Source organism: Ochlerotatus camptorhynchus, unplaced genomic scaffold, assembly GCF_037179485.1.
Source record: "Ochlerotatus camptorhynchus isolate MF236.1 unplaced genomic scaffold, CSIRO-AGI_Acam_v1.1 ptg000361l, whole genome shotgun sequence".
In the NCBI taxonomy this organism is placed as follows: domain Eukaryota; kingdom Metazoa; phylum Arthropoda; class Insecta; order Diptera; family Culicidae; genus Ochlerotatus; species Ochlerotatus camptorhynchus.
The window spans coordinates 7,331,862-7,347,858 of NW_027040849.1; the positions used below are offsets into that span (position 1 = coordinate 7,331,862).

Genomic DNA, 15,997 nt, shown 5'->3' on the forward strand with positions numbered 1-15,997 from the left:
AAACCCTTTTGGAAACTCACAAAAATTTTGAAAAAACCTCAAAAGCCTATTCCAGCGCTTAAAGAAGGTGGTAAAATTTTGATCACAAATTTGGAAAAAGCTCAGAAACTTGCTAAGCAATTCGAGAGTTCCCATAATTTCAGTTTGGGTCTTACTAGTCCTATTGAGAATCAGGTTTCTCGGGATTTTCTGAATATTTTCTCTCGGGAAAATATTTTTGATGATTCCTGGGGGACTGATTTGGACGAAGTAAGGTCTATAACTAAAAAGTTTCGAAATATGAAAGCTCCAGGTGATGATGGAATTTTCTATATCCTCATCAAAAAACTCCCAGAGAGTACCTTGTCTTTCTTGGTAAAATTATTTAACAGATGTTTCCATTTGGCATACTTTCCTGATAAATGGAAAAATGCAAAAGTTGTTCCAATTTTGAAGCCGGATAAAAATCCAGCTGAAGCTTCTAGCTACCGTCCAATAAGTTTGCTTTCTTCAATAAGTAAACTTTTTGAAAAGATAATTTTGAATAGAATGATGCTTCACATCAATACGAACTCAATTTTTGCAGATGAGCAGTTTGGATTTCGCCATGGGCATTCAACTACTCATCAACTCTTAAGAGTTAACAATTTAATTCGTTCAAACAAATCTGAAGGCCACTCAACTGGAGTTGCTCTTCTAGACATAGAAAAAGCATTCGACAGTGTTTGGCATGAAGGTTTGATTGCTAAATTGAAAAAGTTTAATTTTCCACTTTATATTATGAAATTAGTTCAAAATTATTTAACTGACAGAACTCTTCAAGTAAATTATCAAAATTCCAAATCTAATCGACTACCTGTTAGGGCAGGAGTTCCTCAGGGTAGCATTCTTGGGCCTATATTGTATAACATTTTCACTTCGGACCTCCCTGATTTGCCTCAGGGTTGCCACAAATCTTTGTTCGCTGATGACACAGGCATTTCCGCTAAAGGAAGAAGTCTTCGTGTTATTTGCAGCAGACTGCAGAAAAGTTTAGATATTTTCTCTTCTTATTTACAAAAATGGAAGATTTCTCCCAACGCTTCCAAAACTCAACTTATAATATTTCCACATAAGCCTAGAGCTTCGTTTTTGAAACCTAGTAGTAGTCACATAGTCACTATGAACGGAGTTCCAATTTCCTGGTCAAACCAAGTGAAATATCTTGGATTAATACTTGACCAAAAATTAACTTTTAAAGATCACATTGAGGGCATTCAAGCCAAATGTAACAAATATATAAAATGTTTGTATCCTCTTATAAACAGGAAATCCAAACTTTGCCTGACGAATAAACTTCTAATATTTAAACAAGTTTTTAGACCGGCCATGCTTTACGCTGTGCCAATATGGTCTAGTTGCTGCACTACCAGGAAAAAAGCACTTCAAAGGATTCAGAACAAAATTCTGAAAATGATTTTGAAGTTGCCTCCCTGGTACAGTACAACCGAAGTACATAGAATTTCGAATGTTGAGACTTTAGCACAAATGTCCAACAAAATAATTAATAATTTCAGGCAAAAATCGTTGCAATCCTCAATTGCAACGATTAATTCCCTTTATACTTAGATAAGATTTAGTTTTAGTTTTTAGTTTTAAGATATCAATTGTTATACTGACATGCAGGTTAAAAAACCTGTTTAAAATACTGAATTGCCAAGACATGAACAATGTAAAAACACTTAGATATATATCATAACAATTAAGGCTGGTACGTTACTGCAGTAACTGGAGCACCTAGGTTAAAATGAAATGTAATTTATTTTGAATTTGGAACAAATAAAGAGTTAAAAAAAAAAAAAAATCTTTTTAAGTGATGGAAAACTTCTTTTTTTTATAGATAAATCAGGGCAATTGTCATCTCAGAAAGCAAACGTTGGTTAAATTATTCAGTTGTATTCTTTCCGATACTTCACAACAAACAGCCTGGGTGGACAAATTAAATTGAATTAATGTCATTTATCTACTCGGAATCCGATGCCGCAAACAGTTTGGTGGCACTGCATTTGCTCTGCTTTTTCTTCCAAATTGTCTTTTTCTTGCCGCTCGCTGCAGCATTGGTCCCGGGTTTCTTCAGGGGCTTACTACCCAGCCCGCTGGTTCCAACATTGGACAGCAAACTGATGGGTTCCTTTAAACCATCGCCACCTTCCTTCCCCAGCGATTGGCCTTTGTTCCAGCCCAGCTTGGCCAGCATCTGGAATCCCTTGTTCTCGCTGCTTATCTGCTGATCTAAGGAAGCTACTTTGGCGGAAGCCATTTTGACACCAGCATCGCCCTCAACATCCGCACACGCCTTGTACCTTTCCTGAGTCATCTGCCAAATCAACTTCTTCGCATCATCCGGTCCTGTCGTTGGTTCAACCAAAGTTCGACTTCCCAGTCCACTCGTGCCGACGTTAGTCGTCATCGGAATCGGTTCCTTCAGTCCCTGGTCATTCTTACCCAACGATTGACCTTCGCTCCAACCCAACTTCGATAGCATCTTGAAGCCTTTATTCTCACTACTGATCTGCTGATTCACTGACGCTGCCTGTGTCTTGGCATGCTCATTCGAACTGCCTTTCACCTTCCGTCGGTGCGCTGCCCGGTCGTTGTAGTCCACTGTACCCGATCCCGTTGGTTCCACGTATTCTGGAAAAATCAGAGAAGATAGTTAACGAGACCAAACTCAACGTTGCCCGGAAAGCTTACTTTCTTCCTCCAAACCGTATCGCCTCTGCAGCAACTTTAGTCCTTCCTTGTGGCTAACCGGTTTGGTAATCCGGTCGTCCTCCGGCGGTTCGCCATCGCCCGTCGACTTCATCAGCAGTCCCGGTTCACAGTTGCCACAGGTAAAGCTTCCGTCGTGGATGTGGCACAGCAGTTTGGTACGGTTCAACTCGATAACGTCCCCGTGGACGATGTCGAAGGTGTCACTTTCCTGCATGGTCGGTGCCATGCGGGTGCCGTTCAGAAGCGTCCCATTGCGGGATCCCAGATCGAGCAGCTGGTAGGTCGCCCTCTGGCCGTGGTAGGTGAACTTAAGGTGGTACTGAAATGGACAATGGGAAACCGAATATAGGAGATCGCCTGGTGTTGATTCATATATGGCCTCTAAACCTAATGCGTAATGCCTCCAGACTGAACCCATAAGTCATCCAAAGATGAAACGAGAGAAACTTTAACGTTTACTCAGAAGGCCTCTGAAGTTGATCAGTAATAGCATTTGACTAGCTTCTATGCCCTCTGAATTTTATCCGAGAAGGTCATAAGGTCTCCTCAGCTTGACTCATTAGGGCTTTGGAATTGACTCATAATACCTCTGTAGTTACCCCGTTGAGTCATTGAAGTAAGGAGTAAGAAGGTTGAGGTCAGCTAATAAGATCTTTGAAGTTAACCTAAAGACCGCCAAATTTGGCTAATAATGTCATAAGACTTCAAGTTTTACCACATAAGGCATCTGGACTTGACGCTTCAAGAGTTAGTTTACCCATAAGATCTCTACACTTAGACTGCCTGATGATGGCAAATAAGGTGTAAAAAGGGGACTGGATTCAACTCATAAGACCTCCTGAATATATGTCAGTTCCTTAATTGCAACCCATAAGACATCTGGAGCCATATGAGATCTTACATGAAACATCTGGAATTGATTGCTAAGCAATTCTCGCTTTAACCGGTTAGGTTCTTAAAACCATTTCCAGGGTGTCCATTCAAATTTCTTTTTTCAATTCCCGGTTTTTTTTCCCGGTTATTAAAAAAAACCTCTTCTTCTTCTTCGCATTTCAAGCTTATTGCATATCGCATAGTTAGCTTACTGCGTGCTCTCCTCAACTTAGTGTTCTAGATGCACTTCCACAGTTATTAATTGAGAGCTTTCGATGCCTGTACTATTTTTGCATTGGTATAATTGTGTGGCAAGTCCAATCAGTCCCAGGGGGGAGTCGAGAAATTTTCCAACCCGAAAAAAATTCCTAGACCGGACCGGGAATTGAACCCAGCCACCTCCAGCATGGTCTTGCTTTGTAGCTGCGCCTTTACCGACTGAGCTAAGGGAGGCCCCACTCTACCTTAAACAAAAAAGGCGTTCAAAAATAACCCTTTAGATAAAATTTTGTCAGCAGGAATTCCTCTACAATATGCAGGGCTGGTAGTGGGTATTTTATACAATAGTATTGACTACAATAACGAAAAAATTGACCAAATAGTGACTCTAAAACAATAAAAAAGTTTTTTTTTTTTTAATTCTTTATTTAAGAGATTTTTAGCCTTAGGCTAGTTCATCTCTATACCAATAAAAAAAAAAAAAAAAAAGTGACCAATAGTGACATTTATTGATCGGAAAGCGAAGCGATCCGCTTTGACAAATATTATAAATTCCCAAATCGCCATGAGCATTTAACAAGCTTTTTTTTTCAATAAAACAAATGGTTGAAGTATCTTATAAATTTGTTTTCGTAAAATCAGTATTAATTGGATAATCAATAGGTTAATTTGTAACCTCCATTTCCTCACACATTACTCATTTTTCTGCCACGATTTTTTGAAAACCAACCGTTGAATAAGTTGAATTTAGATTCAGATCGCGAATTGGTTGAATTTCGGGATGTGGAAGCTTGAACATAGAAATTTATTGGGAAATCTTGAAATTGAAAAAAAAAACAAATGAGGCGCAGAGAAAAAATGTTCAACGTCTTGAACAAATTTGTCAATTTTAAGACAAGCAAAGATTTAAAGATATCAAATATAGAAACTTCTGTAAAACTTCAAACATAGACAAATTTTCATATCTCTGGAACCTAAACAAGTGTTCTGGATCGTATCAATAATTATCATTATTTTGGAACGAGGAAAATTTTCTCGGAAAATCTCGATCTTCTAAAAAGTTGTAAGATTCTGGTCTACATTTTTGAGATACAGGTATACCTCGATATAACGTAACTGCCACTATTGACTTCCACCGCTGATTTCTAGCAAACGATTATTCAAACAAGCAAAGTAATAACAATATCAGACAGATGAGATAATCCCCAATCTATTGGTAATAATAATGTTTATGATTCAATTGTTTTTAGCGAGATATTGCCGATGGAAGTCAAAAGTGACAGTTACGTTATATCGAGGTATACCTGTATTGGACTTTTTTTTGTTTAATGCTGGTACTTAGTAATTCGCGATGTTTAATTCAAACAAATTAAGAAAGCGTAGAGCAATTTACGATATGTTAGAATGTAAGTTCACAGTCCGAGAAGAATTTAATGTTTCTAAAATATAGAAAAGATTTCATGATTTTAAACATAGAATTTATCTAAAATCTGGGATTGGAAATTTGTTGATTCCGAACTTGTATAAAATACAATTTGATGGGCTTGGAAAAGAACTTCTGAAAAAAGAAGATTCTACTACATGATTTTTTGATGTTTGCCGATACTAAAGCTTCCGGCCTTCAAAGATTTATCGAAATTCAGGACTTTGAAAAAATCACTTAACTATTGATTCTAAACAATACAGTATGTAATATGTAGTAAGGTCAAAATATGTTATTCTCAATTGGGGTTTGGAATTGAGAAGATAAATGCAAGGAAATTCCAATGATGATTTTTGAAATAATCCTAATAGAATCTTAACAGGATTCCAAGAGGATTGATCGGCTGTTGATCAATGGGCACCTTTCTCGTCCGTTCGAAATTCAACGCTCTGTACGGCAAGGGGATCCGCTATCAATGCATCTCTTCGTGATGATCTGCTAGTGGCGTATGCGGACGACATCAGTGTGATCGTCACATCGACCAGGCAAATCGATGAGATAAATAGGCTGTTCACTCGTTTCGAGAGAGCTGCTGGCGCAAAATTAAATTTGCGGAAAACTGTTGCCGTCGATGTTGGCCTTTGCGAAGGCAACAGAATCAACACTCAGTGGCTACAAACAGTCAATGTAGTTAAAATTCTGGGTGTTGTTTTCGCAAATTCAATACGACTGATGACAACGATGAACTGGAATGCGCTAGTGGGGAAGTTCGCACAACAAATGTGGCTGCATTCTCTGCGCACGCTGACGCTGCACCAAAGGGTCATCATGCTCAACACGTTCGGAACGTCCAGGATATGGTACCTCGCGTCCATACTACCGCCGTTGGGAGTGCATACGGCAAAAATCACATCAGCAATGGGTACGTTCCTCTGGAGAGGGACTGTCGCCCGTGTCCCAATGATGTAGCTGGCACGCAGCAGAGAGAATGGAGGCCTGAAGCTGCAATTACCAGCTCTGAAATGTAAGTCACTCGCAATCAACCGACACCTACAAGAGATCGAATCCCTTCCTTTTTATAGATCCCTTCTTTTCCACGATAATCCCCGCCCAGCCATCTCAATAGATCTTCCCGACCTTAGACAAATCCTATCAAACTTATCCCAAATTCCCCACCAAATCCAACAGAACCCCTCCACCGATCAAATTCACCAGTACTTCGTCCAGCAAACTGAGCTACCAAGGGTGGAACGTAACAGTCCAGCAAGTGGCTGGTCACGCATATGGCGAAACATTGCATCGAGGCAACTTACTTCAGCGCAGAGGACGAAGCTTTACTTGTTGGTGAACGAGAAGATAGAGCACCGCAAACTGCTATTCGTGATGCGGCGAGTAGATGACGAAAACTGTACGCATTGTGGCAACCGTACAGCAGAAACTCTCTCCCACAAATTTTGCGCTTGTGCTCGCGCCGGCCCGGCTTGGACGGTTCTTCAGCAGAGAATAGCTGTCATCTTGGGTGGATGGAGGCGACTCGAGTTCGAAGATTTGTTAAGACCTGCCCTATTAAGAATAAACGGCAGACATAGAGTGGCAATTCTGAATATGTTTATTACATATATCTGCTTGAAGCAGACTGCTTCGTTAACGATTGTAACGGAAGAATTGATTTAGCTGATTTGAACTTTCATCTTGATGTAGCAAATTGACGGTAAAACAAAAAAACTTTGTATGCTAAACTGACAAATAAAACTTCACTTTTACAAAAAAAAAAAAAAAAAAAAAATGCTGAGCAAAAATTTCAAGGAAAGTATTTTTTTTATAGTAGTTTTTACACTCTCGGATCATTCGTGCTTTATACGGGTGATATTTGAACTCATGATTTTGAAGTGAGAGGAATGGATTCAGATCTTTATGTTTTACAGACTAATCTCGGTATTCAAACATGTCCTAATCTTGGTATCTGATTAGCACAAAGTGCATAAATTAATGTTTAATTTATCTCTATGTCCAGTGTCGAACATTTGCATGCTAAGCATGATCGGAGTTTGCAAGGAGTTTGAGACGGCATGAATCTGCTTCCCTACCTTGAAGTAGCTTCCTAAAAGGTTCAGCCTTTATACTAGAACTACTTCACTCGGAAAACTGTGGCAAAAGAATTCAAGCAATGACACCATATGCATTCCAATGACAACATATGAAATTCTATAAATTGAGCTATCGTAGTAGGAACAACGCAATCATTCTCTGCTTGATCGTCAAGCAGTTCAGTTCGGTGTTAGCTCGCTCTCTCGAGTTGTTTGAAAAGTTCGTGGCGATATTGTTCGCGCTCTCTCTTTCGCGGTTTGTCGTGCGTGTGTGTGTGCCCCGTAATGGGGAAGCATCGGTCGCGAAGCCCGGCGAAGGTCCAGAACTCCGGTGAAGGAAGCAGCAAGAAAAGGAAGAAGAACCGAGGCCAGTCTGATGGCACGATTGGTCGAGACGATGCCTCTGCGACGAACGGAGATTTCGGTGACGCTGCCGATAAAGAAAATGCTGCTGACATGAGCGCGGCAAGAGTGAAGCTACCTCCGCTGGTGGTGAAAAATGCCCATCTCAACGAGCTCATCGCGGATCTAGCGACGCTGGGCGTTAAAGCCGAATACAAGTTGGGCAGAGTCGGCACCAAGGTGGTGCTCCGTACCAAAGCGGAGTATGACTTGGTCATCGCCCACCTGAGGACTTCCAAGGTGGAATTCTTCACCCACGACATCCCCGGTGAAAAACCGTTCAAGGTCGTCATCAGGGGCCTACCAAATTTCGACCCGAAGTTTATCGAACATGAAATCAGGGACAGGTACAAGCTGGCCCCAAGTGCCGTGTATCAAATGACAAGAAGAGACGAGAATGTGAAGGCGTATCCGGATAGCCTTTTCCTGGTACACTTCCAGAAGGGAACGGTGACGCTCAATGCACTGAAGGCCATCCGGTCCATCAATTCCATCATCGTTCGCTGGGAGCCATACCGTGGCGGCCATCGCGATGTGACTCAGTGCCAGCGGTGTCTGAACTTCGGACACGGTACCCGCAACTGCAACATTAAGCCACGCTGCGGAAATTGCGCTCAAGACCATGCCACCTCCGAATGTGCTGCGGATGAAGGTGTGGCGTCCAAATGCGCCAACTGTGGTGGTGCTCACCAAGGATCCAACAAGCAGTGCCCTAAACGCGAGGATTTCAAGCGCATCCGAAATCAAGCGTCCACCAACAATCAACCAGCAGGAAGGAAGGATAAGGCCCCGGCTTTCAGGACGGAGGACTTTCCGTCTCTTCATGGACAAGCAAATCCCAGGGTGCGATCCGCGCCCCCTCAAGAAACGTCTGGATCTTCTGCTGGCCAAAGCTCTCTGATGGAAATTTTCGTCAACATGTCCGGTGCTCTACGTAAGTGCCGCAATAAGCCCGAACAGATCCAAGTGCTCGGTAAGTTCATCATCCAATATGGTGTCTAAACCGCTAACCATCGCTACCTGGAACGCTTGCTCTGTAAGAGCTAAACAGATTGAGCTTGCCGACTTCCTCCGCAAGCATAGCATCGACGTGGGTCTTCTAACCGAAACCCACCTAAAGTTCGGTGACAGCTTCTGGTTGCCTGACCACAACATTATCCGGCTTGATCGCACCAGCTCCAGGGGGGGTGGTGTAGCGGTCATAGTCAGAAAGGGAATCAAGTTTTGCACTCTGCCCCACATCCGCACTTCTATCATCGAGGCCATTAGTGTGGAGGTGGAATCACCAACTGGAAACGTCCGGTTCATCGCTGTTTACTGCCCACGCCAGTGTACCGCAAGCAACGGATTAGGAATCCAATTCAAGAAGGACCTGACCGCCATCACCCGTACTAGCTCCCGATTCATCGTTGGGGGCGACCTGAACGCCCGCCATGAAGCTTGGCGGAACTACCAGCGGAACCGGAACGGATGTCTATTGTTCGACCACGCACAACATGGACTGTACACTGTGCAATTTCCGGACGAACCAACTTTCATCTCTCCGACGGGAAATCCCTCCACCCTGGACTTCTTCCTGTCAAACATCGGACTATCCAAGCCGGAGGCGCACAACGATCTCAGCTCCGACCACCAACCGGTGGTGACTGAACTGAACACCATGTCAACTGGGTACAGTACGGACGAATGGTGGACAGCAACATCGATGAAAATCCACTGCTCGACACCGTAGATGACATCGACCGGGCGCTGGAAGGACTCCAACAGGCCATATCCGAGGCTGACGAGACATGCGTTCGACGAGTTCCTGTGAGGGGTAAGTTTGTTGCTATTGATTCCCACACCCAATTATTGATTCGATTGAGAAATGTGCGTAGACGCCAGTTTCAGAGGACTGGAGACCTGGGCAAAAAACGTGAAATGGCCGATCTGAACAGGCAGATTGCTTCCAGAATGGACTCACTCCGAAATGAAAGTTTCTGGCGTGTTGTCCAGAATCTGGACGACCGCTCCAGACCATTCTGGAAGGTAGCCAAGGTCCTGAAAACTCATCCCAAACCCGTTCCACCTCTCAGAGTCGAAAATGATGACGATCGACTTTTAATAACCCCACAGGAGAAAGCAAATGCGATCGGCGAGCATGTCGCTTCATCGCATTTGCTTGGCTCGACTATCCAAAGTCCGCTCGAAGATCAGGTTGCGCTATGCGTTCAAAACCTAGATGCCTCCCCTTGTGCTGTGCCTCCGGCGGATATGATTACAGTACAACAGATTTGCTCAGCGCTGAAATGCACCAAGAACATGAAAGCTCTCGGGTTTGACAGCTATATTGTATATTTCAAATCAAAAATATTGTTTATGTTCATAGATTCCACATAATCCTTTTCCCTTTGTCCTTCTCCTTTTCCTTTCCCTCTTCTCTTTTCAGAAAGCGAGTAATGGCGCTATAGCCATAAGTCATAAAAGGCTAGGACAAGAGTTAGTGCTCATGTCCCAACCGTTAGAAGAAAATGTAGCATCACTTAACCGTTCTAGCTTTGATGCTTCCAACGACCAACCATTCATATAATTACCAAAATCGGAACGTATGGTACGAGATGTCCACGTTTCATCCATTTATTGGATTCTGAAGCATCGTTGTTTTCTGAATCATCTTGCCCCTTAAATGCTGCACAGTAGGCCTGGCCATTTTGATATGTGTGACGCATCTTTGATGTGAAATATATATCAAATAGACAAGAAAAATGATGTAGGTATATATATCATTTTTCAGGATGCTTTCAAGAGCTGGCTGTGTTGGTGTTAGATTAGATTAGATTAGGTTAGATTAGATTAGATTAGATTAGATTAGATTAGATTAGATTAGATTAGATTAGATTAGATATGAAAGTTGTAAGCAAGAGAATATAATGATGTATGTGCTATAAAGTAGATTGATTCCAAGTAACATTACAAGTTTAAATGTTTAAAGGATTCTTCAAGACCAAATTATGGCCTACAAGACTAATATAAAATCAAAATTATTACTTGGGATGAGTATATATGATCTTTCCCGGTGCAATTTGGGTTTTCCTGCATTTTTCTGGTTTTTTTTTCCCGGTAAATCCGAATTCCCGGTTTTTTCCCGGATTTCCCGGTTCTCCCGGTTGGATGGACACCCTGCATTTCTTTCGTTTTAAAGCATGAGCAATTCCTCACCAAAATTTAATGACGAATTGGAAAAGCTCGACTTTCTCCGATTTGCATGAAACTTTGCATAATTGCTTGTTATGGAATGATTCACATTTATGATAAAATTCAGCCATTCTGGGTCTTGCAAAATTTTCAAAACGGTGCCTTTGAAATTAAAAAAAAAATGTAGCCCAGAAAAGACACTGCTCATAGAAATAACAAAGTTGTAGAGAAAAATAAACAAAAAAATGTTTTTAGTAATTTTAAGTAAAAATTCAAAACAATATGTTAAAATCCTATATATCTTAAAATGTCCTTGTTCGACTTATTTATTTTTTTCAAAGCTCATGAAGAATATAAACTTTTGGAAGGCTCAAAATTATGGACACTTAAAAATTGACAAAAATCGTAGAACAAGAAGCTTAGCTCAATTTTTTTAAATATTTTTGTTAAAACGTTTGTTCATTTATTCAGAAAACAATGTGTGAGACAGTTTTAATCATTTTCTGTGAATAAAAAATACACGAAAAGTGTAGAAAATGGTGTATTTGATAAAAATGGCACACCGAAAATCTTCTGTAACTTTTGAACCGTATGAGTAAATCTTATTCATAGTGTATTATTGTTTACATCTGTCAAGTTTCGTTGTTATTCATACAGTACACGAAATTGTCCTTGAAAAAATTGTGTGCACTTACAATTAAAATCCAGAGGCGTCCCACCGATGGATCGCTGAAAAGCTTGGAACTGCAAATACAACAGTGTCTTGTGTGATGATAAGAACCTTCAAAGAGCGCCTGAGTGCCCGAAGGAAGGAAGGAAGTGGCAGGGCTGGTACCGATCACTACTGTCAAAAATAGTGATTTTAGTGACCATGTTGAAGAAATAAGTGAACAAATAGTAACTTATAGTTGTAAAATAGAGACTAAAAAGTGACCTAAGAAAAAAAAAAGTAGTCGTTATGACGGCACACCAAATAAATGTTTAATGTTTTAGACGTATTCAATTAGTATCTCATAAATACTTATGTACAATATGAAGCTTTAAAGCGAAAGATTCAACAGAAAGTTTATGTCTAAAGTCGGTATTAGCCAGAGGGTGTCTACTAACTGTAAAAACCTGGAAAACCGAGAATCCTCATGAATTTTTTTTTGTCCTTAAAATACCTGGAAGTCTCAGAGAATTTAATAATTTCCTTACTAAGGATAGTTTAAAGAAAATAATGAATTTTAAAATACAAGCATTTAATTTTTCCCGATATTTTCATTCACACTTGAACTTTATAGATCCACAGTGGATTAATCTTCAGAAACAAATAAATAAAAAAAAAAAAACAGAGGATTGAAATGTTTTTTTTTTTTAGTTTTGGAATAGCATATTTCCTAGAAATTTTAAATTTGAACTAGCTCTGGACTAAAAGACTATTATACTTCAAGAAATGTCCAAGAATCTGGAAGAGTCAAATTCCATGTACTGTTTTAAAGGCTCGTGGAATTTTATTATAATTTCTAAGGACTTCATTCCAAGGGAGTTCTTCGGAAAAAAAATCTTTCAGAAAAACATCAAATGCAATCTGCATTTAAAGTAGTTCTGAGAAATTACAAATTTCATGTGAAGTTTTGAGTAATTTCCAGAAATCCTGATTTAATTAAAAGTTAATTTAAATGAAAATTCTTAGGAATTTCTGTGGAGCACATCTGCTGTGAACTTCAGAGGAAAATTCCAAGAGCATTCTGAGGATAATTTTATAAAGTTTGTGGGAGAAAACGAATCCGGAGCATAAGCCCTTAATAAGATTACAATTAAATCTGAGAATAATCCTCAAAGGAATTCGGAAAATAAATTCAGGAGAGTTTGCCAAACAAATTATGAGAAGAAATCAAAGGAATTTGTTTGGAGAAATGCCAATGATTTCTTAAGACACTTTCAATGTGAGTAGAATTCCAAGGGAAGAAGTGAGATTCAAAAGGAAATCGGAAATGAATTTAATTAATATTCTGATAATCTTTCCAAAGAGCTTCTTATTGTGAAGAATTTGGGAGGTAATTCGGACGAAAGTTAAAAGAAAATTGAGATCTGAGTTCGAAATCTTGAGGAATATTTCAATGGAAATCTCCGTTGAATAGTGAATAAACAATTATGAAGTCTTCAGAACTACTTGAAAGTTTCCAATTTTTTCCTGAATTTAATGAAACTGCCTTGAAGTGCTTTTGTAGTTTGAAAAACTAGCCCGATGCTCACAATACTTCTCATAAAATTCTTAAACTTCCCTGAACTTAATAGGACTTCCTAAAGTTTACTCAATTTTTCTAACGATCATGCATCTCCTGTAAAGGTTTAGCAATTTTCTGGAGTTCTCTAAACTTCTTCAACATTGATGTGAACTGCTCTGAGGTTCTCTGTTCTTTTCTGGAATTCTCAAAACTTCTCTAAAATGTTTGAACAATTCTGTACGTGCAATTATTATACTAAATGTCTAAATATGTACGCCTGCTCAATGTTGACTGCCCTATTCAGTCTATTCAAATCTGATCGCCCATCCCACGAGACTATCTTACCTTCGAAACATTAATATCTGGAATGATGACATCGTGATCCCCTTCCCGTCCCAGCGAACCACCCTTGCACGTGATGATGAACAGGGAACCTTGCTTCACCGTTGCCACGTTGCTCTCCTGCACGATTAGCCTCAGCGAAGGTGGATATTTCCGGGAAATATCTGCAAGAAACGAGCAAAACAAAAATGCCACTTAATACTGAACGAAAGCTACCAACAAGTGTCATAGTTCGCTATCACCCGAACACTACTAGCAACCCAAATCCAACACAGCCTGCGAAGATACCTGAATGTTTGTCGGCATATTTATCTAAATCAACCTCGATTGCCGAATTCCCCCTCTCGGAACCGCTGGAATCGATCAGGATGACCCGTCTCTCGCTCCGATTGCTATCTCCACCACTGCTGCTATCCAATTCCCCTTCCTCTTTATTCTCTTCCGAGTCCACTTTCGCCGCCGCCACCACCTTGCTTCGCTTCTCCTTCCTCTTCTTCTGTTTCTTTGCCCTCTCCTTTTCGCGTTTCTTCCTACGCTTCCGTTTGTCGTCTCCGTCCGTGCAACTGGACGAGGACCGACTCGACACGGAGTGATACGATCTGGAGCGGCTTCGACGACGACGTCTTCGTCGCGGTTCCTTTTCCCGACTACGACTGCGGCTGCGACTCACTTTGCGCCGTTCGCGACGACGTTCCCGATCCTCCCGTTCATCCTCCGGCTGTTGCTTCCGTTTCTGCAAAAGCACACAAGAGAAAAGGGAAAACAGCGGAAGGACCGCCTCTTAACATGCGCCGGTCCCAAATAGAAACCTACCTAGAGCGTTCGAACGCATTCGTCCGATCTCCAGGCCAGAGAAGGCAGAAACTAGGGAATTTATTGAATGGGTCTGAGTGGAAGGTGTAAAAACCTAGATCGATTGGGGAGAGAAACATTGCAATCATTGGGTTCTTTCTTGAGGAACATGTGTGAGCAATTTGCTAGGAACCTTTTGGAACGTTTTCGGTTTTTCCTTCTCAAGTGACTCTTCCGGAATCACTTGCGAGTAGAAATCGTATTTTTGGGTCTGCTCGTTGTACTTCAAATAGCATCCCCGTTGGCCATCGTAATGCAGTCCATAAATCTGAAAGAAAAAATCCTCGATTACTACTGACACCACACACACAGTTAGACCAACCGGATCTTACGGCGTTGTAATAGTATCCCGTTTCCGGATCGTAGTACAGTCCGGAGGTCGGCTCGTAAATGTACCGATTCTGATAGTCAAACTCTTGGGCAGTTTTCTTAATGTCGTCCACGAAAGCCTTAACATTCAGTGGCTCACTAGCGGCCTGAGCTTGTTGCGCTTCCGCTCGCTCCAGGGCCTTCATGAAATCCTCACCATCGTCTTCCTCCAGTTCTTCCACTTCCTTAACATTCGGCTTCTGCCGACGACGTTTTCTCTAAAATCAACCCCATTATATTAAATCACCAAGACAGCAATTTTAAGACTTGAATATCCTACCAAATCAACAATTTTCCGCCGGAGCCGGCGAATTTTTGCATTCTGTATTCGAATGTGACGGTGCAGGTTGCGAACGTAAGCGTAAAACTGCTTCACGGTAACGTCGCACAGGTTCGTAACGCGAATCAGTTTGGTCTTCATTTTGGACGGTGGTTTTGTCATTCTGATACACTTATGCACTAGGTATTGTTCTAAACTAATTAATAACCAAAATTACACTAAGAAAACAATGGAAAACGTGGAAAATTCACGGAATGCAAAACAAACTAGCACACGAATGTTTTCGTTTCGGCAGGATAATTTTTCAAATGTTTTGACGTTTGCGAATGGAAGTGCTGCCGCCAAGAATGAAAAAAATAATAATGTACCGGCAAAAAAGTCGACGAAGACTTCACCTCACTGACCAAACGGGGCTACACTACACTGAACAAAACATTCTCCTATCATTGAATGAAAACTGATCCGCGCGCATCAAGGCCCAAACGCAATGTGGACGGAAGCGGAACGGAAACGGAAAGTTTGACATTAGTGACAAATGACATCAAGTTGCCTAACCGAAGTCGATTTGGTTGCAACAAGTTTTCAATCCGACAAGTTGGCTTACTCAGATCGGGCTCTTCCGCTGCCGTTGCCGTTCCGCTTCCGCTGTCATTGCGCTTCCCTAATAAAAATTGTATGGTTAATTTGCTTAGCGACGTGTTCTGGGTATCATCCAAACCATTTGTGAAATAGTTCAATGATTTGGGTTATCGTTCGTTTATGGTTATTTTTTATTAGGGTTGGGCCTTCAGAGACGTTGATACACTCAAAAAATATTGAAATCTAAAAAGTATAAAAGTTATAGTACGTTCAGACTACAGAGTTATAACATGTTATAGCGCTATCTTGATGGTGGTTTCTGTGTTGCAATTATTTGACAACCGTTATAACATGTTATAACTGCTCAGTCTGGCCAGCGTTTTACGCTAAATCGCAACTCTCCGTACCGACGCAAAGGTCGGTATAAAGGGAGATAATGCAAACTTAGTATAAA

General features: G+C 41.0%; 1 protein-coding gene across 2 annotated transcripts; it reads right to left on the reverse strand.

Moving 5' to 3' along the window:
- Positions 1–1,959: 1,959 nt before the first annotated feature.
- Positions 1,960–15,249, reverse strand: LOC135709678 (angiogenic factor with G patch and FHA domains 1). 2 transcript variants are annotated; one of them, XM_065232067.1, is made up of 7 exons: positions 14,965–15,249; positions 14,648–14,902; positions 14,449–14,583; positions 13,752–14,196; positions 13,467–13,627; positions 2,713–3,052; positions 1,960–2,652 (listed from the first exon to the last, which is right to left on the reverse strand). In XM_065232067.1, the coding sequence occupies exons 1-7, from the start codon at positions 15,124–15,126 to the stop codon at positions 1,982–1,984; spliced, it is 2,169 nt and encodes a 722-aa protein (XP_065088139.1). In that variant the 5' UTR covers positions 15,127–15,249; the 3' UTR covers positions 1,960–1,981. The 2 variants fall into 2 exon arrangements, with proteins under 2 accessions (XP_065088139.1, XP_065088140.1); XM_065232068.1 differs by lacking the exon at positions 13,752–14,196 and adding an exon at positions 14,277–14,370.
- Positions 15,250–15,997: the final 748 nt, after the last annotated feature.